The sequence below is a fragment of the Apium graveolens genome, chromosome 3 (genome assembly GCF_009905375.1).
Source record: "Apium graveolens cultivar Ventura chromosome 3, ASM990537v1, whole genome shotgun sequence".
NCBI lineage: Eukaryota > Viridiplantae > Streptophyta > Magnoliopsida > Apiales > Apiaceae > Apium > Apium graveolens.
The window spans coordinates 221,607,414-221,633,727 of NC_133649.1; the positions used below are offsets into that span (position 1 = coordinate 221,607,414).

Sequence of the window (26,314 nt, forward strand, 5' to 3'; positions counted from 1 at the left end):
AGAGCCTTAAGACTTGTCAAGGATTATTTGTTGCAGAGTTTTCTGTGTTGAATTTTGCTAGTAGTTGCATTTCTTGTTGCGTGGATTTAAGTTCAATATATATTTAGAGTGACCTTAAGCGGTGTTATCTTTATTATGACATTTAGAGCGCACTGCTCCACCCCGAATACCCACCTTTATTGAGAATTCACCCGTTTTATAATAATAGTTTATTTGCAGAATCTTGGTGAGCTTTTATATGTGCGATGGGAACGAATATTGAAAATAGTCACATTTTTTTAGGCTCAAGGGTGTTGGTGGAATCATTGACGCATAGAATGAGGACGATTTATCCGGAGTTCTTATACATGTTTGCAGAAGAAACAGGTTGGAAGTCGGACGATAAACACGAAGGCTAGAGCGGAAACAGAGGAGCATAATTTTTTTTTAAAAACACCATCGACTTTATATCTTAGAGAGAATTGGTGGATGTCTAGGGAGGAATTGTGAGTTTGTTTTGTAGCCCCTTTAATTGGACCGTTATTTCATTGTTGACATCCAAAGTAAGTTTAAAACGTATATAACTGTGGTAGGATTAATCATATGATTCCCATGTTTCTACCATTCCTCAGCTCAGTACTCAAATTGTAAACAAATTTAATAGGTAAGTAAATTTGCTCTATAGGGCAATGAAAACAGTCATATATTACAACCGCCTCTATCCTGTAATTTGTTTGCACCGACCAGAATTATTATTAAAGTTCATTTATATCCGGGGAAGAATAGAAATGATTTATGTGTTAGTTTATGTTTTCTGCTTGATGTGTTTTACCCCATCAATTTTATCTGAGGAAAATTGTTGTCTCTACAAACAGAGTTGGTGTTTACTATGTTAAATCATCTATTTGAGGATGAACATAATCTTTGGGCATGTCCTTGTCATTTGAAAGATTTCTTGATGAATGAATGTGTACGGAGTGGCGTTGAGGAGAAAGGGGGGAAGGAACTCAGCACAAACAAACTTAAACTTGAGCTTAACTTCTCTTATCTGGGCATACATATGTATTCATACTTTCTATTTAATTCCTTTACAAATTGCCATAAAAAATTATAATTGTGGATTTGTATACATCCTTACACAATATTATCTTTTCATATATTTTGCTTTGTTCAAATTTATATATTCCACTCAAATATCTTTCTGCCTTGAACTAACACTAAGCACAAGTGTGTCATATAACAATGATACTTGCTATTTACAGGAGAAATTAATATAAAATATACATTACAAAAAAGATGGAAAAAATAGTATTGCAATAATGTCCACAATTTGCACGAAAGAAAATTTTGAAGTAGATTTGAAACACAATGAAATTGAATCTTAGATAATGTAAATTTATTCATGTGTCGAAAGCATCCACCAGGCAGTGTTGAAGCACTGCATGGGACGCCTCAAACAACCTTTTGTTTCTTGATTGTACTTGCCCCATCCCCCGGGGTAGAAGAGTGGGATGTCAATGGTGCTTCTGCAACTTCAAGTATGCGCGTCACTGTGTATCAATCACGTTCATTTCTATTGAAATAGGTAACCTTTACCTCAAAAAAGCATTTTTTGCCCAAGACGTTGTTAAGTATCGGTGGAACTTCATCGGTGAGTTTGTCCTATGTTGTTAATGATCGTTCATTATTTTGATCAGCCATTTGAGTGCAATGGGAAATGTAAACTACCATAAGAGCTTTTGAAGAATTTTAAATAGTAAGAATACCTGGACAATCTCAGATATGATGTTCTCAATTGGGACACTTGTTAGGCGCTCTACTTTCTTGTTGAAAATAGTGAAAGTTGTTTTCCCCGAATCATCTTTCACCCCAACAATTATCTTGTAGCTTTTTTGGGGAGATGGTAATGAAGAATTGTAACAAAATACAAATGATAAATGGTTTGTTAATATTTGTAAATTTAAATCTGTTTATGGTTCAGGGGTGAGAGTAATATAGGATATTTAATGATTAGTTGAAATTTGTTGTGAAAATCAGTACCGTTGTTTGAAGCCGTTTATTTCCCTGGTACAGTTGTCACAATAAAATTTATCATTGTCAGTCCTTATCTTCTTTGGGCACTTAGGGCATGGATTGTAATACCATCCATCATACTTGGAGACATCCACAATAGTAGCTTCACATATGAAACGTTGTACCTGCATGAAATGATACGCTTATGCAGTTAATTTGCATTGATATTTAGTTCAATAAAAAATTAATTTAATGATATTGTTGTCCTTTATTGGACGGGAAATCCGCGATTACTTCTGTGACACTTGAGATTTGAGTGTCCATTATCTCCTTGATGGAGATCTGTTTTAGAGCGTTGTCCGCCGTGGTGATGAGTTGTTTCTTGGTTGGGGGTAATATAGTGTCGGATTTGTGATTAGCTGATGCTAACATATCGTGCTCCAGTTGTTTGAGCGGGATATAGTCTATGTTGAAGTAGGTATTGGTTGCCTCTCCACTGGATAGTATGATTGTTGTGCCTGCATGGTTGTAAAATGTAAACCAAGAAGAGAAAATGAAGTAAGATAAAATGTTTCAAACATTTTTACTTGCACATATTAAACTGATTTTATTAGTACATGAGCCAACTATATATGAAAAGATGATGTAATTCTACTATTTTTTTCTCTCAATTCCATCTTTGAGTCTTTCGCCGATTCTAGGAAAAGTTAATGGACTTACTCATTATATTTACATTTATACATTTAAAATATAGAGGATTATAAGTTGGACAGATGTTTTTTACAACTCATTCATCGCCAATTAACATTTTTTTATGCTAGTAAATGACCATTTTTTGCAACGGAATTGTGGTTTTAAGTACCAGTGTGATGAATGTCATTTACACATATGTTATAAAATAAGTTAATTTGTATTTTTATAACAGGTACATTTGTTCTTAGGAAGTTGTGGTAGTAAGTGACTTTTTTAATAGCATCCAAAATTATTTGTATTCTTCAATCCTGATTTTGGATCTGCCAATATTGTTAAATATCAAAATTAAATAAAGTTGTTTGTTGTGAAGATGTGTTTGAACCTATAGAACAACAATGTTGAGTTTTATAGTACTTTAATTTGTCAGTTGTTTGGGTATTTTCTGTTATTGATTGAACTGATAATAGCGCGTTTAGTAATCCATTTCATGTTTTTATTGGAGGTAAGTTGTGTGAAGTTAAAGGAATGTTTCCTAGGAGAATTTTTAAATATGATTGTAAATTTATAGGTATCAGTATGAGTAATGACCTATTTGTACATGTGAATTGTAATTTTATTGGCAATAATATTTGATGTATTTATTTTGTGCGGTTCCGTCGTAAAACATTCATTTGTTTTGGGTTGGGCATCTATTATTAAATCGGGAACCAGGTTTTTTGATTGCAGGGGATGATTTCATGCACATTTTTGAGTGATTAATATGCTGCTACTGTTTCTTAATATCAAAAGTGTTAGGAACATGTACATAACCTTAATTGATAATATTTACAGTTTGAAATTTAGGGGAAGAAATGTGTTAATGGTGAGAAGGAGATTGTGTTGACAACTTTACCTAATGAAATTAAAGAGAATTCAGTAGAGGATAACAAGTGATTATTAATAGACGATCTTTTTGTTTTGGTTGCAAAATTTCATAATGGGAAGTTGGTTGAAACTATACCCTGACATGATTATAATGTCGAAAGGATTTATGGGTCAACAACATCATAGTGATGATAGTTAAATTTAAGTAGTCTTCTGTTGACATTTAATTAGAGTTCCATCCGGTGTATATCTTATGAGATTCTACATTAGCCGTGGTAATTTGTGTATTTTTTTGTCAAAACAACGTAAAGATAATTTAAGTTTTGTAACTATGAGGAAATAATAAATTATGTAGGGGTTTTTTCTTTGAACCTGAGTATTGCTTAGCAAGGAGCCCCGTGATAACCACAAACGCCGCCATCCCTTCGAGAGCAGCTAAACCGTCTAAAAAATTAATTGCTTTGTCTTCCCATAGATTGACAATCATCTCGTTTTGCCTGTGCAAGATTTGACAGTTGATGTGTTAACTGAAACTATTTGGTTCAATGGGAATCAATGTTACATAGCTTTCTTATTTAGTAAAAAATTTGAAATACAAACTGTGTTTGCGATTTTTCAGCAGCACGTTTTTGTAAATAAGGCTGACCTGCTGTCAACTAAAAGAATCTCCAATTTTTTAGCACCATTGGAGGCAGTATTGAGATGACCAAAATGTTTGACCATCCAATGATTTCTACATTCACACGAAAAATGTGTGTAGAGAGGATGTTTATAGATAGGTGCAGAGTAATGAAAATGGAGGAATTAGATGAGCAGATACTATTGTGTAATAGAGTATATTGAAATATGATCATGTACCTATGAAATTTTTCTTTGCCTAAAGTAGTGATTGGACGTTCTCAAATTTGGTTAGGTTAAATTTGAAGCGTGGAATCCTATCCGTGTCTTCAACAGGTATGACACGTGTGTTGTGATTAAAGTTTAAAGCCATGTCTCCATCCACTACCCTGTACTCTTTTGGGTTGGAGGCAATCTTAAAGTCATAGATGTTATAAACTGAGCCTTCTTTTAGCAATGGGAAATAGGCTGCTTTCTGATTGTTCTAGACAGTGAGCATTATTTGATTTTCATGCATCAGTTTGTTATGATTGAAAAATAAATAAACATGAATAGATAATGGTTTATTATCTACCTTCACTATTAAGGACAGGCGTATAGAAGAACCCACATAGATATTTAGTCTTTAAACTTGATTACTATATGTGGTTATAAACTTGGTTTCAAATATGTTAATAACCTTTGATAAATATATTTTGATGATAAAATATGTTGTTAATGTAAGTTTGGAAGACCTATCTAATATTGATTATGAGTTATGTTTGTGTGAAATGGATGTTTCTTACCTCTTCATCAACGAAGATGACCTTAGTGTTGAATAGTTTTTTTGTATGAGTAGCTTCCCAAACACGTGTTGCACGAACATGGAGTTTTGATTTGCCAGCATCCCTGTTGAGAGCAGATATCAAAACTGTTTGAGGAGCCATTTGTGTTGGATAAGTTTGTTTCTGGAATTTGGAGTGTTATATGTATTGTATTTGGTAGTTGTTGAGAGGGTTTTAATAGAGTTATGAGAATTTATTTGATCAGCAGTTACTATGTGTTATTGGGCCTAATGTATGAAATTAATGGCGTAACGCTAGTGTGGACATCACGTAATGCACCTGGTCTGATTGTTATTACAAGTCCTTTTTTCCAAACATAATTGCCCTACTAATTGTTGCAGAATAGCATTGAAAGCATACGTTGTTTCCTGAGAAAGTTGTTATAATTAAGAAATAGGGGTCCAAATTAAAATAATTATACTTGGTACTTATTTACAACGAATATATATATGGCTCAGCTATCTAGTTTTCTAGTTTCCAACAGAAATTTCAGTTAATTTTTGAGGCACTAAAATTTAGTAAGCCTAAAGGTCTTTTTGTTAGTTAGATTTTAATAATAAATTTAATTTTTTTTATTTGATATTATTCCATTATTACCGCTAAAGAACCAAACAGAGTTAAAGCAGTAAATGTAATGTTTACACTTTAAATTCTTAGCTGTCTTAATTTATGGGTTAATGACATATAATTCAGGAAAAAAGGAAAAGTAGGTTTTGTTCGTGCAGGCGACAATAGATGATTACATGATAAAAATAAATGATTTCGGTAAATATATCTATCAAGCAAGTATGAAAAACTGATTACAATATACTTGTGATTGTTTCAGTCATGCTTGAAGGTATGGTTTAACTGCATATTCATGTTATAAAAATTGAAATGTGGCAGAGTCTATAATTTGTTTTTCTCTTTTTTAAATATAGAACTTTAGAATCCAATCCACTTCTGAATTGTTGTTGACATTTACAAGGCCCATCTCCCTAGTGAAATGTTTTATAATACATGTACAAGATTGACCTTTTATTTTAGAAAGGGATTTGGTATAATCCTAATTTTAAAATGATTTTTCATTTAGACAATATCGTATGTGTCATATAGTAAATGTTTAAGGCGAATTTGTATTATCGTGCAGTAAAAAATGAGAAATAACCTAACTAATGGTCTTAATAAGAAATACATCTTGCAGGCTAAAGATCAGAGTGTTGTAAATTTGTAGAACAGCTTATAGGTTTTTTTGTCTTGCTATTTGTGACTTCCAGGAGGTGAAACACATGTTGATGTGGTCCAACACTAGAGACATATTTTGGTAGCAAATGTGCAAGAGGCAGCTGATGACAATTATTTTTTTTACTCTTTATGATGTGCATCATTTGTGTTTATAGAAATACCATTTTGTTTCGCAACAGAGATGTTATTATAGAAGTATAATAATTGGGCAACTTTCTTCATTGCAAGGTTAGTTGTAATGCAGCTATTTTAAAGAAATGATTGTCGAAGTTAAGACTGTAGGAAGACATGAGAAAGAATGTCATGCTATATACTGTAACTTTTGAGAATGGAGAATGTAGATTTTTTGCATTTTCAAACCGAAATAGGAAAGGTATTCTTAGGGCTTAGGTTTTCTAGTTTATTGTCTTGAATATACACAGCCCAAACATGCTCTATTTCAAGCATCCTGTCAAGATAGTAGGATGACCCTAATTAAATACATTGTTATTCATCAATTTTGAATACTGCATAACCTCCTCCACCACAAAACTTCCTTTTCTGTTGGTGTAAGAGGAGGGAGTTAAAACCACATCAAAAGTACATTGGGCTCCTTTTATGACGTGTAAAGCAGCTGGAAAGATACGCCTTCCATTCACCTGCATTTGTGGAATATATTAGTTTGCTATTATTATGGAAATTTTGTTTATTCATTATTGTTGGTTTTATGTTGTGCTGGAATAAAAGTTTACCTTTTTGCTATAATTTGTGAGCTCCTTTCGGGTGTAACCTGTTAGTTGTTTAAGCTCGGGTGGATGGAGCGAGAACTTGGCTTTACCAGTATTATCCTCAACAATTAGAACAATGCGGGGCCTGTTAATCAAATTGTGTTTGAGAAAGCCAGTTTAAGGCCTCCCCTATGAGTTGGGTCCTACTACCAGTTATTAAACATCGGAGGAAAAGATTTACCTCCTGATAGGTGTGACAAAACTCCTTCCGCATTCATCACAATGATACTTGTGTTCCTCGACAGTGTGTTTGCAAGCGAGGCAAGATCCATCATGGCGGTATGCGTGTATCGTGACATTAACGATGGTAACAATGCAGCGGAACTTATATGTATAATGTGTGTAGGATCACGTTAGTGAACTTGTATTTTCACTGTTATGCAGCGTAAGGAGTACCATATAAAAAATTATTAAAAGATATGTAGTGGATTAATAACCTTTTGGTACGCCCAAAGTCTAATCCTTCTGAGTTGTTTCAATGTTAAGCTTGGGGTTTTGCTGGATAGATCTCGTAATACCTCATATTGATATCCCACTTTGTGGGGCACCTGGCATATAAAGTCACCATATACCGCGCTGACACGTGCTGGCAGGTTGTGTAACTCGTCAATTGGCGGGTTGAAGAATAGGGTAGTGGATGGTGTTGAGTTGAAAGAAATTATTCCGGCAATATCAATCACGGTATGTTTATAGCAAATTCTTCTTTGCAATATTCCAAACAACCTAAGAGTTGGTTGTCCATTACATTTTATGGGCATACCTTTTTGGTTTTTTATCACTAATCCAGTAATGACAACTGCTACATTTTGATGACGGTGTGGCTGGAAGTCATATTTGGACATCCGTGCCTTGTTTCCCCACAAAGATACTTTTAATTTTGTAAGCCTGCTTTGTTTGCATGAATATTAAAAAGAAGACTGGCCTGTGATATTGTATTTAAAAAATAGGTAGTAAGATATACCTGCTATCAACCAAAGTCAGTTTAACTCTTCTAATATCGTTTTTTCGAATTCAATATCTGCTACATGTATAAGAACTCCACCTAAGTCTGAAAATGCAATAATTTTGAAAGTTTCTTAGCAAGCAATTTAAAGTAGAACATGTTAGGATGAAATGAGATGGGGAAAGTAACTTGTCCATACCGCTGAGGATAATGTTGGTGTTAGCCCTTTTCATAATTTCTGTCCCGGAGCAAAAATCAAATTTGAGGCGAGGGATGGAGCTGCTATGCAGGCAATCAATAATCTTACTATTTTTTTCCAAAGACAAGAGTCTGGTTCGTGTCGATAGGTTTCCAAAAAGGTTGTGCTGTAACTATCTTGAAATCTTTTATGTAGTAAAGTAGTCCTTCACAGATGTAGGACAAAATCCGTTCCCGCTCAGAAAATGGAGCTATAGCCCAGTATAACTCATTCTACAAAGTGTATTTGATGTTAACCATGTGTGTATTTGGTAGATATCAATGAAAGAAATTTAAATGCAAGCAGTTGAAAGAATGATTCGATGAGGAGATTACCTTTGCATCAATCAAATAAAAATTTAGCATTGCAGAATAGTAGGCGTGTAAAGAGAAGCTTTCCCATAGCCGAATGATGCGCACCAAGACTTTGGTTTCATGGTAGCCGTTACCGAGTTGGCTAAGAATTGTCATTTGTATTTTTGCAAGGCTGAGTGTTTTGGTGAAGTATTACAGTATGTAGGTAGGAGATGTTGTGAAGTCCAACATGAATATATACATGGCTGGTCTATTAGAAGAGGAGCTTTACCACTCATTAAGGACAATGAATGTCCTTAAGTGTGTTCTCGACCGTTTACATAAGTTATATGTATAAATTATTTTAAGCCTTGAACTGGAATGTATTGAAGAAATAAGGTTTCAACCGTTCATGTTCCTCACATGTGTGTAGTTTAAAGTTACTTGTTGAGTAGTTTTGAAATTTTTCAAGTTAACAATGTAATTTTTTTACAACTTCACAAGTTGTAGTTGTAGTTGTCAGTATTTATTAATTTGCCAAATTATCGTATGACATAAATCTAGAATACATGAAACAACTAATCATGCGGTTTAATTTGCAGGAAGATAATATTTAATACGTAATTTGTGTATTTTTCTGAAAAATATAGTTTAATACAAAAATATGGTGGTCTATAATATTAATGATATTTGGTTTTATATCTATGTTTACACATGTTTGGTATTAATTAAATTATTTATGAGATTATTTTATTTCTATATTATTTTAATTGAATTATGATATATATAAAATCTATTAAATTTTAAGAATAGTCTGGAATTATAATAATAGTTATAATCATTTGATATACATTTTGTCTAACTTTTAATCTCTAATTATCTTCGTGTTTTTGTCGCACATAAATTTTAAATTTTCATAATGTTATAATTTATAAGTATCTAAACCCATAAATTGTGTCAGCAAATTCAATTTATAAGAGGTGGCAAAATATTTATTTTGTAATATTTGGTAAAAGTTATTTTACTTTTAATAAGTTCTTCATGATTAAAATATTACAATGTTGTATTAAATGCATACTAAATTAATAGTGACTAATCAATAGTCTTTGTATACCACTGTCCAAGAAGATAGTCATTTGAAGAGAAGCTGCACAAAGAGAATGAAACAATGCTAATTATATATACAGCTGACTAAATTAGCAAGAAATATGTTTGGACAAAATCATTAAAATGTGTACCAACAAAATGTCATTGTACTGTTCATCATTATTAGCGAGCATCAGAAAATACAGGGTCTGAATAATGTATAAAATAAAAGTTGCTAGATCATTTAAAGAAAAACCGCATAAAGAGAATGAAAGAAGGCTAATTATATATGCAGCTGACTAAATTAGCAAGAAATATATTTGGACGAAATCATAAAAATGTGTACCAATAGAATGTCATTGTACTGTTCAACATCATTAGCGAGCATCAGAAAATACAAGGGTCTAAATAATGTATAAAATAAAAGTTTCTAGATCTTTTCAGCTGTTTAGAGGATGTATCTTGGGAACAAAATGTGTTTGGCCAGAAGCAAAACTATTATGCGGCCATAATGTCGTTATAGATCTTATAATAGACAATATTTTTTGTGTAACCATCACATATGCCATCTTCATCAGCTCAAACAATTTTCAAACCTGTGGGAGAAGTTACCCTTGATATGGCAACATACAGCTGACCATGGCTAAATACTGGATTTGGCAAATAAAGTCCGACATTTTTCACAGTTTGGCCTTGGCTTTTATTAACAGTCATTGCATAGCATACGACAATTGGGAATTGTTTCCTCTTGAGAACAAAGGGAAGTGTTTTTTCAGCTGGGGACATACATATCCTTGGTATGTATATTTTTTGACCAATCTTTTTCCCTGTTATAACGAGGGCTTCTATGAGAAATGTGTAGCATCTCGTAACAATAAGCCGTGTCCCATTGCACAGGCCTTTCTTTGGATTAAGGTTGTGAAGAAGCATAATTGGTGCTCCCACTTTGATCTCCATTTCATGATTAGGGAGCCCACTAAATTTCAGAGAGTTGAGGTATTCTGTAGGATAAAGGACCTCATCAAAGGCGCTAGTGGAGGAGCCTTTGCATATTGTGTCACAACTTTTATACACTTGAGAGGTACCCGGTAATCTCTGTAGTACCTCCTCATTGATCTTATCCACATATTCATTTAAAGGGGTTAAGATCGCCTTATCACGAAAATAATCAAGACATCCTTGTTTTTCGATGAGGTATGCATAGATCTCATCAACTATTGCCTTGATGGGGTCACCCGAGTAGGACACCTGTAGCTGCATGCCTGAAATTCTAAGACACCTAACTCGGAACAGTAATTTTGTGCAATTAATAGGTTGTATTTGCAGTTTGGTATCATAAAATATGTTACATCTATTTTATCAGATTTTAAATAATTGTTATGGTACTGGGTCGCCTTATGATTTTCCTGAGTTTACTATGGAAAACCACGCTTTGCATATGACTTTTATGATGCACAGTATAAGTTTGAAAATTGGGAAAGTCACATAAAACATAAAGGAAAAAATATGGGAAATATGAAAGACAGCACGGTGAAGCTTTTAGCCAAAAGTTGTGACTTATATGTGATAGATCCAATTTATTGGATAATGAAGTAATTACGGAGTTGCCGACATTTAGCTTTCATACGAGTTAAAAGTCTAGGATTGTAAGTTATATTGCAGCTATGTTATTTGGTGCCTATTTAAAAAGCCGTAAATTGTATATATAAAAGCTAATTACAAACTTACTAAACTTTACAACCTTTATGAAAGTATATACTATTAAGTTATGTGATTTACTACCACAACAAATCTTTTAGTTTATTGATACGTCTTTAGTTCGTAATTTTTAAGGATCGTTTTTCTTATCATGTTCCTTTTGCGAAAACTAAATGTGTGTAACATATGTGCCGCTCTAACCTGGTGAGCTGCATATACATAATGTCTTGCTAGCATGCGTGTTTAGTTATATACACACATACACACGTACACACACATATACATATATAAATTGGGCAATATCTTATATGAGCAGAGATTATACCTCTGTCGGGATTTTGATCCACGTTGAATCAATGTCATCACCAAGCACTACTAGAAAAATATCATTATACATCAGTTATAAACCGATGTCTTTTTGTTTTCAAACCGATGTCTTCGCATGTGTAGAGAAAGATAGGGGTCTTTAACATCGGTTTTTAGCCGATGTTAAAGATTAACATAGACATCGGTTTTCTGAGCAAACTGATGTATAATTAGCCCTTTTTTAATAAAATGTTAAAACTAGATTGTGAAAAATGATATTTGGGAGGTTAAAAAGCATTGTAAACATATAACAGGGAAGAACTTTTAACTGATGGACATAAGATTCTTAAAAAAAAAATGATGTCTTAAATTCTATAGTACATCAGTTGGTCTATGGAAGCGATGTTAAAGAGAACCTTAGAAATCAGTTCTCTTCCAAGATACAAAATTATATTTTATATATCACATCGATTTTCCTTGATGTAGCGATGTCAAAGTTCTTATTTATCATCATTTTTCAATGGAACTGTTGTGCATTATAGTGAAAGACATCGGTTTATTTCAATTATTTTAATATAAACTTTTACTTTTGACATCGATTTCACTTGCACAGATCGATGTGTTTTAACATTTTAGACATCGTTTTCATTCCATAGATTCATCAGTGAAAAGTGATATAAACCATATATAAAAGAAGAATTTAAAATAAAAATAATCAAAAAAATGATACCGTCATTAATAATGCAAGTAATATAATTACTGTTAACAAAAAACATATACATACATACGAAAATTCATTTTAATATCACAGAAATCGCATCTGCTTCAACTACTGTAAGACTATGGTTTGGGATGCCAAAAAAGAGTTCATCATTGAGTGCAACATTGATAAATCGGAGGAGATATGTTTTCTTGGCTTCACCTTTAACTTGAATGTGTCTGCATATGAAGCTAAATAGAATTAGAACACATGAATTTTTTTGAGAATTTTTGTTAGGTTTCTATATCATATGCATATACTGCTTTCCTTCTAAGGTATCATGGATAAATCAACTGCCAACAAATTAAAATAGATGCTATAATGAGATTACAAAATTTTTTACCACATAAGTCACCTGACATTGTCTTAAATAAATTAGAGTATATTGTAAGAACATAGACTAATATTGTAAGAACCTTGACAATCTGAGCACACTTGGTGCTTTCACTCAACGAGACCAATCATTGATTCAGCTGAGACCTACCCATTGAGGGAAGAGATTAGAAGCTTTGAGAGATAAGACGGAGACCCAATAAGGTTAGAACTCATATCCTCCCTAAAGAAGAAAGAAATTTATGTCGAAATATGAAAGGTAAACTTCTGAGAGCAACTTACAATCTTAACATAAGGGAACTCACTGCTTAGACTATTAGGGCCAACCACAGGCTACACCAGCGATATGCAAAGTAAAATGAACTTATTAACACAACAACACACACATGGTAATGCACATCTATATGGGGGAACTTGACAGAACTACGTCAAATTTAGGAAATCTGCAAGTAACTGAAAGATTTTTTATTTACTTTTTTTAATTATTTTAAACCAACTAAAAATATTTAAATCTCATTGTTCACCCTAACAATATTGATCATCTCTTTTATTATCAAAGCTAACCAGAGAAGATTGAAATAATATGTTGACGATCTCTAATCTTATATAAAATTTGGAGTACAATATAGATGATGTACCATATTATTTTAATGAATTAATATAATATAAGCAAGGCTCCTTAAACTGGAAATATAACCTGTTGAACAGAATTCATTCCAACCAGTACAGAAGTGATGTTTTTGTTTGACAAGCTGTACTACATAGCTAATTTTGAAATATTTTTCCCTTTTCCCTTGAAAAAACCGCAGCAGCTTGGTATGCAGCCTGTAGAGAAACAACAACAATGTATAGGAGTTATTTCAGTACTTAACATTGAATCCATTTAGATGCATGACAGACAATGTGGTCCATATATAAAGAATCCAAATGCTTCACCTAATCAATAGACAAAAATTATAATTAGTGATGATCCCCTGTGATGTATTCATTTTGGAAATTGTTCTCCATATCCCACCATGTATGACATGTTCATCGGATTTTTTCCCAGTATATAATCCACTTGCAATCATGGATTCTACAATTATATTTCTCCAAGTATTAGTAAGTGCTTAGTTATTGTACTCTTTACTACTTGTACTAAAAGTAACTTACATAGTAAAATGAAGAAACAGGTCTTTCTGTACAATGTTCTCAAAGATAAATCTAGAAATTCAGGTAAAGAGACGTACTATATGTAGATATATCTATTTGCTCTGGAAGCATCTTTATATCCACCTCAAATCTCTCTTGGACCTGAAAAATATGAACCCACATGATTAATAAATACTGAAAACATCATAACACTTAAACCACTGTTCACAGCACACTTAACCCCTAAATTTAAAAATAAACGGACTGAAGTCACTGAACCACAAAGCTTATAATATGATCACTTTGACTGTCATGAGGCATGTAACAAAATTTAGGAGATAAACAATTACCAGGTTTCACATACCTGATTTAGAACATTAGAGTCTGAAGTTGATAAAACACAAGTAATTGCAAGGCCTTTGGTCCCAAACCTACCTGCCCTGCCAATATCTACATCTAAATACCTACCCTGTGAAGGTATGTGTCTGCAGAATCGAGCATGTCATTGTTTATAACAATATTGACACGTTCAATATTGATTCCTCTGCCGACCAAGTCAATAGCAACAAGAATTCTTTTGTGGCCCTCCTTGAAATTCTTGTAGCATCATAGAGATCAAGTCAGGATAGTTTTAACATAATTCACTCAAATAATATAAAGTTTAGCATTCTAATTCATAAACTTATATAGGTCAATAAAAAAATTAATAACTTGCAACTTGATTTCAAGCTTCAAAATTGCAACAAACTAACTAGCTACCTTGACACAAGATTAAAAATTTCAATATGTATCAAATTTATGCAAATACAGTGAGTAATTTATTAATCTTTTGATTTCCCATGCTTCTTAACTAAATTTTTTACTAGATAAACATCTAACAATAATTGGCTAGGAAACTCGCAAAAGCTACTGTATTGTCTAATTAATCTCTATTCTCCTTTGACCTATGTGTTCGATAAAACTATACAAAATCAAAAGTGCTTATTATCATAAATAAAAGTTTAAAAATATCAAAAAAAAATAAAACAACATAATTATACTATCATTCAAGTTAAACAATCCAAAAGAGATATGCAAACCTGCTCTAGGTCACTTGCTACACACCCAAAAAAGCACTAAGTCGGTTTAATTGATGCTTCAATCGGAAGTAGGCAACAGAAAGGGATACCCCTGTTCACATATGTTTTACAATATATTTTTATAAAATACATAACAAATATAAATAAATGAATAAGATGCACAATAAAAATAAAATACAAAGAACAAAAAGGTACCCTTGGGAGCTCCTCATTTTGGCTACGGAAGACCTATCAACAAAGCTACAGAGCTACGAACAAAGCTCTATTTAAAATCAAAACGTAAAATTCAAAAATAAATTTGAAATATACATAATTTTCTCTCCCTAATCGAACAGACCCAAATCCTTTGAAGGTTACTTAGCAGGAATATGAGCAATTACAAGCTAAATTTGAGAGATTACAAGCTTAATTAGGGGTTTTTACAAATTAGGGCTTTTAAGGTTTGAGTGGATTAAATTAGGGTTTGTAAATGTAACTCCAGGATCACCAAAGGCAAAAATCAAGCTCGATTTATGAATTAATCGAGTTTAATTCATATAAATAGGTTTGTACAAAATAGGGTTTTAGGTTAGAGAGAGTGGGTGAGAAGAGAGCTAGTGAGAGATGAGAGAGAAGAGCGACTGTGAGAAATGAGAGTGAGAGAGAAGAGAGATGAGAGAGTGAGAGAGAGGAGAGAAGAGAGGTTGTGTGAGTGAGAGAGAAGAGAGAATGAGAGAGGGGGGAAACAATTTTGGTTAAGGGGGGAAACTGAGAATAAAAGTTTTGGTTAAGGGGGTTTTTTTTGGTGTATTAACGAGGGAAAGAAAGAAGCGGAGCTTTTGTATTTTTTTCAAAAATGATAATAGATATCGGCTAGTTAAGATAGTGATGTCTTACAACCCCTTTAACATCGGTTTTGAAGTGACTGATGTTAAAATTGCTTTTAACATCGGTGACATTTCTAACCGATGTTAAAGGGGTGATGTAGTAGGCACTATTTCTAGTAGTGAAGTTGAAATGTTTGTTGAAGTCCATTACCAATGTCTAATATCCAGTCCTTAAAATGTAATAGTTTTCCATCAATAGATATTGGAGGCACATCTTTCTCGACACACATATTTTCGGTGAGTGTGTAAACCTTGCATTCGCGCCACAGATAAGATTTGCTTATAATTGCAGCTACAATACCTTCGCGCCCCTCCTTTGGTACTACAGGTAAAGTTTGTCGGAAGTATCCCCCATCAACATGGTGATGCCACCAAAGGGCATTGAGTCGGCATTTGGATTTACAGTTCTGCGAATCTTACGGAAGCTCCGATCAACGGCCTCGTACACGAAGTGGTGTGTCATCGGGCCTCATCCCAAATGATGAGGCTTGCTTTGCATATTAATTCAGCAAGATGTGTGTTTTTTTAATTTTACATGTGCTGACTTCATTTATGTCTATAGGTATTCTGAATCGAGAATGAGTAGTTCTTCCACCTTCTATTAGGAGAGAAGCAATTCATGATGATGCAACAGCCATGATGATGAGACCTTCACTCCGGAGCTTGCATAGTATGGTAGACCACAAGAAAGTCTTGCCTGTACCTCCATGGCCATAAATGAAATAAAAGTCCCCTGAACTTAAAGCAACGGACTGGATTACATTGTCAAATATTAAGCGCTGCATCTGGTTAAGACATTCGGTGCGCTTTGTTGCTTCAATTTGTAGTGCATGACAATCATACATCAATTCTTCCAGTAAGAGTTGGTTTCCGTACTTGTATGTTGTAGTTGTCTAACTGTGGGAGTTCCGGAAAATCGGTTAACATCTTTCCATGTTGTTTCAGTAAATTATTGATGCTTTCCAAAGCTAGTGCTTGTTTATCATGATCATTAATGAGAAGAGTGGGCATCTGCAACAATCTTCTCTATGTGTACTGGATATCGTCAGCTAAAGCGGTCCAGTGCTTTTCCCACAACTCTGCTGGATTGCTAATTTCACAGAAAATCAACATTGTTACAAATAATTCCCTTAGTTGTGGCGATGTTGCATAGTTGGAGGCATCACTTAAAGCCACATGCCACTCTCTGTCCGATTCAAGCAAACCTCTGTGGAAGCACGCTTCTTTGTATGTTAGGTACATTATTCCATCAAGGTGCGTATCTCTTCAAAAGTTTGTGCACCAACAATGATATTTAGAAGCAGGCGCAAATAAAATCTCTCTCCACTGGCTGGGTGAGCATAAACCATACGGCCGACAACATCCACCTTTTATTTTCGAGGAGCCCAAAACTTACCAGAGTTATCCCAACGAAATCTTGTGGGCTATCTCACAAATGTTAGGTCACGGCCCGTTTTATCCCGTCGATTATTTAATAACCATTGGACAAATATGGTGCCATCTGGTCTTACCCTATCTAAAACTTCAGGCAGAGTGTCATTATCATAGAATCGAACCTCTTGCTCATTTTCAAGATGAAAGTATAAACGTTGTACATATGGTTCTCTGTGGTGTATAGGGAACTCAAAAATTCTCCAACAAGCTTCGGCCGAGGACACATACCTACATGATAGGTAATTTTTGACTTCGTCTAATTATACTTCTTTTGATGTGTATATCGGCATTGTTGGGCCATTATTTTGGTTGGTAGCGCGCTCCATAACCGCGGTAACTTTATCATGACCTTTGCCAATATATTTAAACAAGTACTTGATTGACTGTGATCGGTTGCACCGTTCCACATTGATATGTGCTTGATATTTGACAAGTAATCCCCGATTGTAGGGAATCACATGCCTGCGAAGCACAAAAAGAATGGAAATAGCTGAATTAAATCTACGAAGTTAAAATTACTAATTGATGATTCAACATCTTTTTTGGAAATAAAATAGTGGAAGCCCTATATGAAAGTAGAGGAGTTTTTATTAAATCATAAGAAAAAAACGGTCTAAACCCATATATACATGTATAAGCATTTGGGTAGGTAGTGTAAAATAGGAGTTTTCCGATTTTTTTAAGGTTGGTTTCTATTTAAACATGAGCCTATATATATATATATTATTTTAATAGTGAGATCTCCGCTACCAATGACATGCGTATTCGTAGATGTTTGGTTTATATCACTAATCTTCTGTCTAAATTAACTAATAACAATAGAAAATATGTGTAATTAGTCTAGGGTCTTTTCTCAGGTTTTTTTTAATATCAATGGCAGTTAAATAATAAGCTTGCCATAGTAAGCTGTTATTAATTACATATTTTTTGAATGCTGGCTATGGGTGATGTTTTACAACAACATAATAGATGCTAAAATGGCCATGTTTTTTTGACTCATACCTTGTGATTATTACCCAAAAAAATCCTGCCAAGCTTCTTCCTAAGAATGTTTTGTATAATAATAATGATGTATAAATATCATAAAAAGGAGTACCTGTTGTCTAGGTGAATTTTGTTATATTCTACTGTAATTCCCGTATCTCTCCTCCGATATAAAGCATAACCATCTGAATCCATTGTAGTAGCAGCAGTATAAGGTCTGGGGTAGAATTTTGAACATTTTCCATTTACCATGCACGGACATCTAGGATTGCTTCACCGCATGGGCCGTGCATCATTAATTGAGAGACTGCTTCGTATCCAATAGGATCAGTCTCTTTATCAGGGAGTTCGGCGCTAATAATGTGATCAATATCTTCCGTAGACACAAGTTTGTCACCCTCAGCCATCCATAACACAATATGTGCATGTGGGAGGCCGCGCTTTTGAAATTCTATTGTGTACACAGCTGCATGTATGTTACAAATCTAGTTAACCAAGATGAACCTGATAAAAATCAAACTAATCTCATATTGGAAACAATTGTTCAAACTGCATCTGTTTATATTTTTCTAATAACCATTTTATACTAAATGTATAATCATGGCATTTTGAGAAATTTAGTTCCCATTTTTATAGGGTAACCTGCAAGGACACGGCCAACCACATCTTTCTTCATGAAATCACACATCATGGTATCCCGTTTAAGCTTGAATACCCGTGCAACAAGGTCTGGTCGCACAGCTGCATCTGTACTACCTACTACTGCAAGGGCGCGCTGTATTTCCACCCACTTTGGATTGCAAGTGAACGTCACAAACAAATCTGAGTGGCCATATTCCTTGCAGATAGCCAATGAGTCTTGAAAATTTTGTTGCATATACCTAAAACCTCCTGTAAAGCTTGATGGTAGCACAATACGCTTGCCGACTTCAGTGGCTGAGACATCTCCATGTCTAACGGAATCAACGATGTTTTTATATAGGTCTGATCTAATTATTGATTGATGCTTCTCCACCCACTTCAATATTCCGCGCTCAATGCAACACCACGCGTCGACCACATATTGTAAGAATAGTCTCCCCCCTAATAACAGAGTGTGTCCCTCGGCAGCACGACACTGCAATCTAAATGCCTAAAATTCTCGCATGCTTATAGTCTTGTCATTGTCCTGGGTCGCTTTGTTAGCATGACGATGTTTAATACCTAGGCGATATCCATCTTCCCCCCGAGTGAAGAGCAGAGGGTATTGCAAGGACATAAAACAAGGATGTATTTCGGTTATTCTTTGCAGTCCTCCTCGCTTGTACTCAACCACTATATCTCTATGGTTGGTTAAGTTGTTGTCCACTGCTAGGCCCGCAAACTCATAATCATTTCTGCCTATGATGTTTACAAAATGCCCATCAGTAGACCTCCTTTCCAGAAGACGGAGTTTCACAGGTATTTGTTCAGATATTGGGTATCATTCGTGTATCTGTTTAAAGATTCCTAGAAGGGCGTTCTCTCTAGTAAGCATTTGTAATAGCAAATTAACAATATCGGGATCTAATGGCTCCCCAGTATGCAAGAATTGTAAACAGTAATCAACTGCTTCTTGCCCATCGTACATATAGAACTGGGCAAATTTAGGTGTGCGACCATCAGGGGGCACCAAAGAACCAATACTATGATATACATGGTCATTGACGCGAAACACATATGGGCCTGATCCGTTGTTTATACTCTCATCCACACTGCCGCCAAACGAACATAGCGCAAAAATAATATTGTACATCCGTAGATTGTGCTGGAACTTTATTTCCCTCGTAGCAGTGCCGGTGAGAAGTTGTTTTAGTTCAGGTGGTGTTTCCTTTAGCAAGGGTAGCTGTACCTTTCCTTTTGTACAATAAATAGAGTAAGCCTTAGGACTCATGCCCACGTGTTTACCAGTAAATTCTGCCGCCCATACAAGTGCACCACAAAACCTGCACGCCTGATCTTGGGGCCCAATATCCAGTATTGTATTGTTGGCAGCTGCAAGAATGACACTCGTAAGCATTGTAGTTTTACCCTTTTTAGGAAAAAATATCAAGGCAGACTTGCCAAAAACCCTTTTCTTCTTGTCAATGTGTGTACGGCGACGAGGGGACTCCGTAGCCGAAACTGGGAGCACACGGAAGAGTGTTATGCAAAAGTTCCAAAAGGGTGCCATATGGAAAACACAAAACAATGATATGCAATTTTGCTATCAAATGCCGGTATTGTATTAGACATTTTCGTCTCATCCTAAATTGCAACATAAATCCAGCAACGAATACTCTAGACAAGGTTTTAAAAGGGTGGGTAATCAGTGTCATGTTTATTATAATTATGACAACTGACAACTGGATAGCTTGCTTATTTTTTAAATTACCTATTCGTGAACAGTTACCATGACAGTTTATTAATTAGCTATTTGTGAAACTCCATATTGCAATTAAAATGACATCAAACCTGAACTGAAAACAAAATAAGATGCACTAGAGGCTACCTTCACCCTTTCTCCTTACTGGCAATGGGGCTGCCTGGCCTGCTGATGTAAGTGAGGAAGATGATAAAACATTTCCTGTAGATATCCGGGTGGGAACAAATGAGAGCGAGTTAGTTATGACATTTGACACTGTAATGAAGTGAGGATAAATAATGGATGCCCAATATACCTATAACCAGGTACGGAGCTAGAAATGATAAAATTTTCTTTAGCTGTAACTAATAGGAAGTGGAATTACATGAATAGATGGTTCCTAATTTAGTTCAGTGACAATACTTGTAGACAATAATTTTATTTTATGAAGCAAACATAAATCTTCATGGAATAGCATGCAATCACATCTTAACGTGCATAGAAACTATTATACATAATATTTATAGTTGGTAGGAAATGTGGTTCAAATAGAAGTTGTTGTTTCATTCATATCCAAATTTAGCTCATAAGTGTATGTGTATGTATTAAACGGCTAGAAGAATGAAAATATCTAGGATCTACCAGATTGATTACACTGCAGCCGTAACATAACTTGAGTGGTTTTATTACCTCTAGAACGTCGGGCGTTAAGTCGCTGTTTAGCTACACGTCGTTCCTCGAGCAAGTTATCTGTAATGGCAATCCTAGGCATGCCTCTCTTGCGGGTCGGCTGGGTTGCCTGGCCTGCTGATGTAAGCGAGGAAGATGATAAAACATTTCCTGTAAATATACGACCAACAATGCATCAAGTTCAGATTTTTTGACGAAATGCTACCAAAGGAAAATATGTTTATAGTTGTTTCTATTTTCAAAACCTTAACATTACATGATTATGATATATATGGGCTTTCCTTTCTAGAGGCACACTATGTGCTTAAAGTCATTAGGTAGCTGTTTTTGATCTATTTTTGCCAGGAATGTAAACGGTGAGAATATGCTCTCCCCATACGTAAAGGATCTTTACTACTATGATTTGCAACTTACATATTAAGTTATACTTTGACAATAAAATTTGTTCTACGAGGAAAATATAAATCTTCATGATTTAGTATACAAACATGTCTCCATGTGCATAGAAACTTATTCTGCATATTATTTATATTTTGTAGGATAATGGGGTTTAAATAGAAGTTGTTGTTTTATTGATATCCAAATTTTGCTCATAAGTGTACGCATATATATAAACGGCTAGAAGAAGGAAAACACCCAAGATGTACCAGATTTATTATACTGCAATCCAAGCACAATTTGAGTGGTTTTATTACATCCACAACGCCGGGCGTTAGGTCACTTTTTAGCTACATGTCGTGCCTCGATTAAGCTATCTGTATCGATAATCCTAGGCCTGTCTCTATTATGAGTTGAATGGTCCATGTAGAGTGCTGGCTACCTGAGAAAAAATATCACATACCTTCTAAAATATATAAGGAGAGAATTGTAGTATTCCTGAAAGCCCTAAAAAATACTATAAAAATAAGGGAGGTTAAAATTGAAATGGTACACAATATTATTCCATAAATCTAAAGAAAATTAAATAGACATGTCCATATCCTTTATAGTTTATATATTATATCCATTTATAGTTATATCGTATCTTTTTAACCACCTGAAGCCCATAATCCTGGTCCAAAATACCCTCCCGTCATCTTTAGCTGGTCTAAAATATTATAGCTTAAATTTAGCATCTTACTGGTCATATTGAATAAAAAAATTACAAACCCTCCTTGAAATCTACCACTTCCTTGCTAGTCACATCTATTATAATGCTCTCGAATAAACCATCCGTGTCGCGAGAATGAAAAGCAAACAAGTAACTTTAACATGTAGAGTACTCCATATATTGGACATTGTTTGTATCAAGAAGTCTCTTAAATTCACTATAGTCAATTTTATGTGAAGTTTCAGGATCCCACTCTGTTCCCTTCAACTTTGCCCGCATGGTTAGCAATGCCCTGCTCCAGTCCGAAGCCATGAAAAGTTGCTTTTCTAACTTTACATTTGATTTCCTTTCAAGTTCTTCTAATTTATTAATCCTTTCTCGATCCGCTTCAATTTCTGGGAACCCATTGGTCACAAAAATTTACAAAATCATCAACCAAATTGAAACCTTTCCTTATAAAAATAAACTTTATTTAATGCAAGACCTTCACAATATCTTCCTAAATAAAACCTATATTTCAAATCTTTGAGCAAAAGAATTTAACTTTTTTATCTACATTTACTTAGTATATCTACAAACAAGTGCGAGCTCAACAGTGATGTGCCCGCAATAAAAAAGGCATGCAATCAGGTAAGCTCAAAAATATTTAATCATCCGTCGTCTTTGCTCATCGCAACAAAAAAACATAACCATTAAATCTTCACAATAGAATCAAATAACGATAAGAAGCAAATAATCCTCAGCAATAATTACACAAAAGAAATCAAAATTCCACCAATTGCGAGGCACTCTAATTCTACCCACCCCTGGTTAGAAAAAAGCAAGTCACCGAGGATCTTTGTCATTGCAACTCAAATGTGAATAACTCAAAAATTTCCTCAAAAAAAATCCTACAACTATCAAAATCCAACACTACAATTGTTCAAACTAGAACAAAAATGAAAAGAAGCATTCAAAAGCACAACAGTTAGTGAGTGAATACCTGAAACAACTGAGCTGAATCGGTGTGTTGTTCTTGGGGTTTAGCCAAGTTGGAACCAAAAGCTCTAAGTTTAAGCAACCTGAGATTAAAGGGTAATGAAGATTTAACATAAACATGGCGTTGAAATGGGGTTGGAAATAGGGATAATGATGATGATTATATATATCTAATTTTGTGTGTAGTGTTTCACACATCATAAAACCTACATGTCAGTAATTAAACACAATTAACACGACATAGAAGCCAAAACTAATACCTTGGGTTTGATTGATGCTCAAAAGCGGATTGACAGAGCAGAGCTGAGAAGTAGTACAGGGGCGAGAATGAGAGTTACAAGGGGCGACTTTAGCTCTTCTCCGTACTAAGCAGCAAGTTTAGGCAGGATGTCCTTATTTGTTGGGATAAATAATAAGTTTTGGCAGGGGCAAAATAGTCGAGCTAAACAAAACTTCGGGGTGAAAAGGTAATTTCAAACTTATTTTTTTGTCTCAACTAACCCCCTAGTTCTCTATTATATATATATATATATATAATAATAGATTTCTCTTAATTATATTATTTAAAATTCTTATTAGCTTCACTTATGGAATTATAATCGGAAAAGAGGTTAAAAAATTCTAACTAATAGACAAAATATTGAAATTTTTGGTACAGTACTTATTTTTTGATGATGGTTGAATTTATCAAATTACCCTTATTTATGTAGATGTATTATTTCAAAAGTAAAATCAAAGATACAACCAAAATATTAAAACCAGTCACATCATTTTTTGACATCATATTAATATTTGTCATCTATCTATACTATTATATAAAAAATGAAATATTAATTATTAAAAATTTTGGTACGATATCTATTTTTTGTTCATGTTGATTTTATGTAATTAACCTTACAAAATTTTATAAATAATGTAAATCCGAAAAACCAATTGTTACGTAATTTTTATTGTGTGCTACCCAGTATAAATTAATATCCTTCCAATAAATGTATTCGTATTTCCATATGGAAATCGAATAGAAATCGATCCTTTTTACACATGACGAGTTAGATGTCAGATTATAAATTTATTATTACGTGGGTTTAGTTTATGCATGTTAATCGAGGGGTGGCATGATACACAACCTAGATCCATGTTGTGCAAAGACATGCCTGTACAATAATAAGACTAAGTCAAATTGACAATCCTAAGTAAGTTGTATTATAATCTAAGTTTGCATTTTGCATTGTAACACTTAAGTCTGTAAAAATGTAAATAGAGCAGACTGGAGTCTTTTTCTGTAAACAGTATCAAGCGTAAGAAATCTATTTGGAAGAAGATCAAGAAGATCATGCCTCAAAAGAATTATGAAGAAACTTGGAGTTGAATAAATCTGTTTTAGGAAAAATATTCTAAGTCAAGATCTCTACAAGTCACAGATTTTGTGTTATAGAGAAGTCATTCGAGAACTCCAGAATGACTTATAGAGAAGTTAGGAAAGCTACTAGGGACCTCAGAGATATCGACAAGCCAAATTGAAGACATAGAGATTGGAGATATCGACAAGTTATTTCTTCACTAGAGAACTCTAGAGATATTGATAAGTCAAAATATCACCAGAGATCTCTGAGATATCGACAAGTCAAAATATCACTAGAGATCTCTGAGATATCGACAAGTTAAAATATCACTAGAGATTTCTGAGATATCGATAAATCTATTTGCCAATAGAGAACTCAGAGATATCGATAAGCCAAAGTGAAGACATGAAGATGAGAGATCTCGACAAGCTAAATTCTCTTATAAAGAACTCGGAGACTTTTACAAGTCAAAACAACCATAGAGTAATGAGAGATCTCGATAAGTCATTATACTTATCGAGATGTCAAGTTCTCTATATATCAAACTGGAGATCTCGAGGTAAAACTCAAAGTACAAAGTGCATACCAGTTCAATATCCAAGATTAACAATTAACAAACAATCCAATCAGTTGGATTGACAAGTCTACAAAAAGCAGCTTGAAGAGTACAAGATCAAAGGCCAAGATTAACTGATAGAGTAAAGTCACAGGCGTGCAAGATTAACAAAGATACACTAAGCCAGAAATAGAAAATTTTGATTATCTAAAAATAGGGTTTAGTACATGCTATTGCATGCTGTGTAATAACCAGTGTTTACTGTTTTATAAAGTAAACACTGGATGTTTTGTAAGATGTAACAATTTAGATAAGAAAAATCTTGTATTCTCTCAAGGAAGAAGCTAAGCTCTTTATCAACAAAGAGCCTAGAAATTTTGTAGCAAAACATTCTTAATTTTAATATAAAATTAAGTGAGTTTTGAAATATCTGTTCTTTACTGTTAATTGTTTAATTTCTGTTTTAACACATTTCACTACATGGTTTAATTTACTTTGTTCACCACCATAAACAAATCAAGAAAATCAGAAAAATACTAAAACACATTCACCCCCCCTCTGTGTGTTATTCATTACCTAACAATCCATGAATAGCAAACCCATACGACGTTAACAGTCCAAAATAATGAGTCCAGGAAAGTATCATAAACAACTTTGCGGAACCCGAATAAGAAAAATTACCCACATTGTTAAAATGGTTTAAAACATGAATTGTGGTTTGATTACGAACCTCCTATAATCGATACCTATTTTTTTGAAAACGGGTTTAAATAAAATAATATATATAATTGCTTAAAATGTATATCATGCATTTGATTCAAACTAAAATAAATTAAAATCAAAATATAATTCGACCAATTATAATAAATTATATATGCTACGAATCTGGACTAAAATAAAATATCATATTAAATTGGCGTAAAAAAATTAAAATCAAACTAAAGTAATTAGTTGGATTTGGTTCTTTATTGTGCCTCGAGTTAAAATACGGTAATGTAAATTATGGATATGAGATAAAATAAAATTAACGTTGGAGACTAAACATAACTTTTATACTATGATCTGCACTAAAACTTAAAATTTTAATTTTTCAAAAAAAATTTAAAATTTTAAAAAAATTACATAATATAAAAAAAGAGATTTATGCATTACACGTGTTTTA

At 33.9% G+C, this 26,314-nt stretch overlaps 1 protein-coding gene across 14 annotated transcripts; it reads right to left on the reverse strand.

The window, feature by feature from the left end:
• Positions 1–12,244: 12,244 nt before the first annotated feature.
• LOC141713116 (uncharacterized) lies at positions 12,245–23,645 on the reverse strand. Of its 14 annotated transcripts, XR_012571822.1 has the most exons (12): positions 23,514–23,645; positions 23,258–23,336; positions 22,529–22,670; positions 21,833–22,005; positions 21,186–21,335; positions 20,643–20,717; positions 15,045–15,097; positions 14,850–14,940; positions 14,135–14,367; positions 13,869–13,932; positions 13,337–13,464; positions 12,245–12,485 (listed from the first exon to the last, which is right to left on the reverse strand). XR_012571822.1 is itself a non-coding variant. In XM_074516372.1 (7 exons), the coding sequence occupies exons 5-7, from the start codon at positions 21,265–21,267 to the stop codon at positions 19,596–19,598; spliced, it is 837 nt and encodes a 278-aa protein (XP_074372473.1). In that variant the 5' UTR covers positions 21,268–21,335; positions 21,833–22,005; positions 22,529–22,670; positions 23,258–23,336; positions 23,514–23,645; the 3' UTR covers positions 15,453–19,595. The 14 variants fall into 14 exon arrangements, 1 of the variants encoding a protein (XP_074372473.1); XR_012571821.1 differs by lacking the exon at positions 15,045–15,097; XR_012571820.1 differs by having other exon boundaries at positions 14,850–15,097.
• Positions 23,646–26,314: the final 2,669 nt, after the last annotated feature.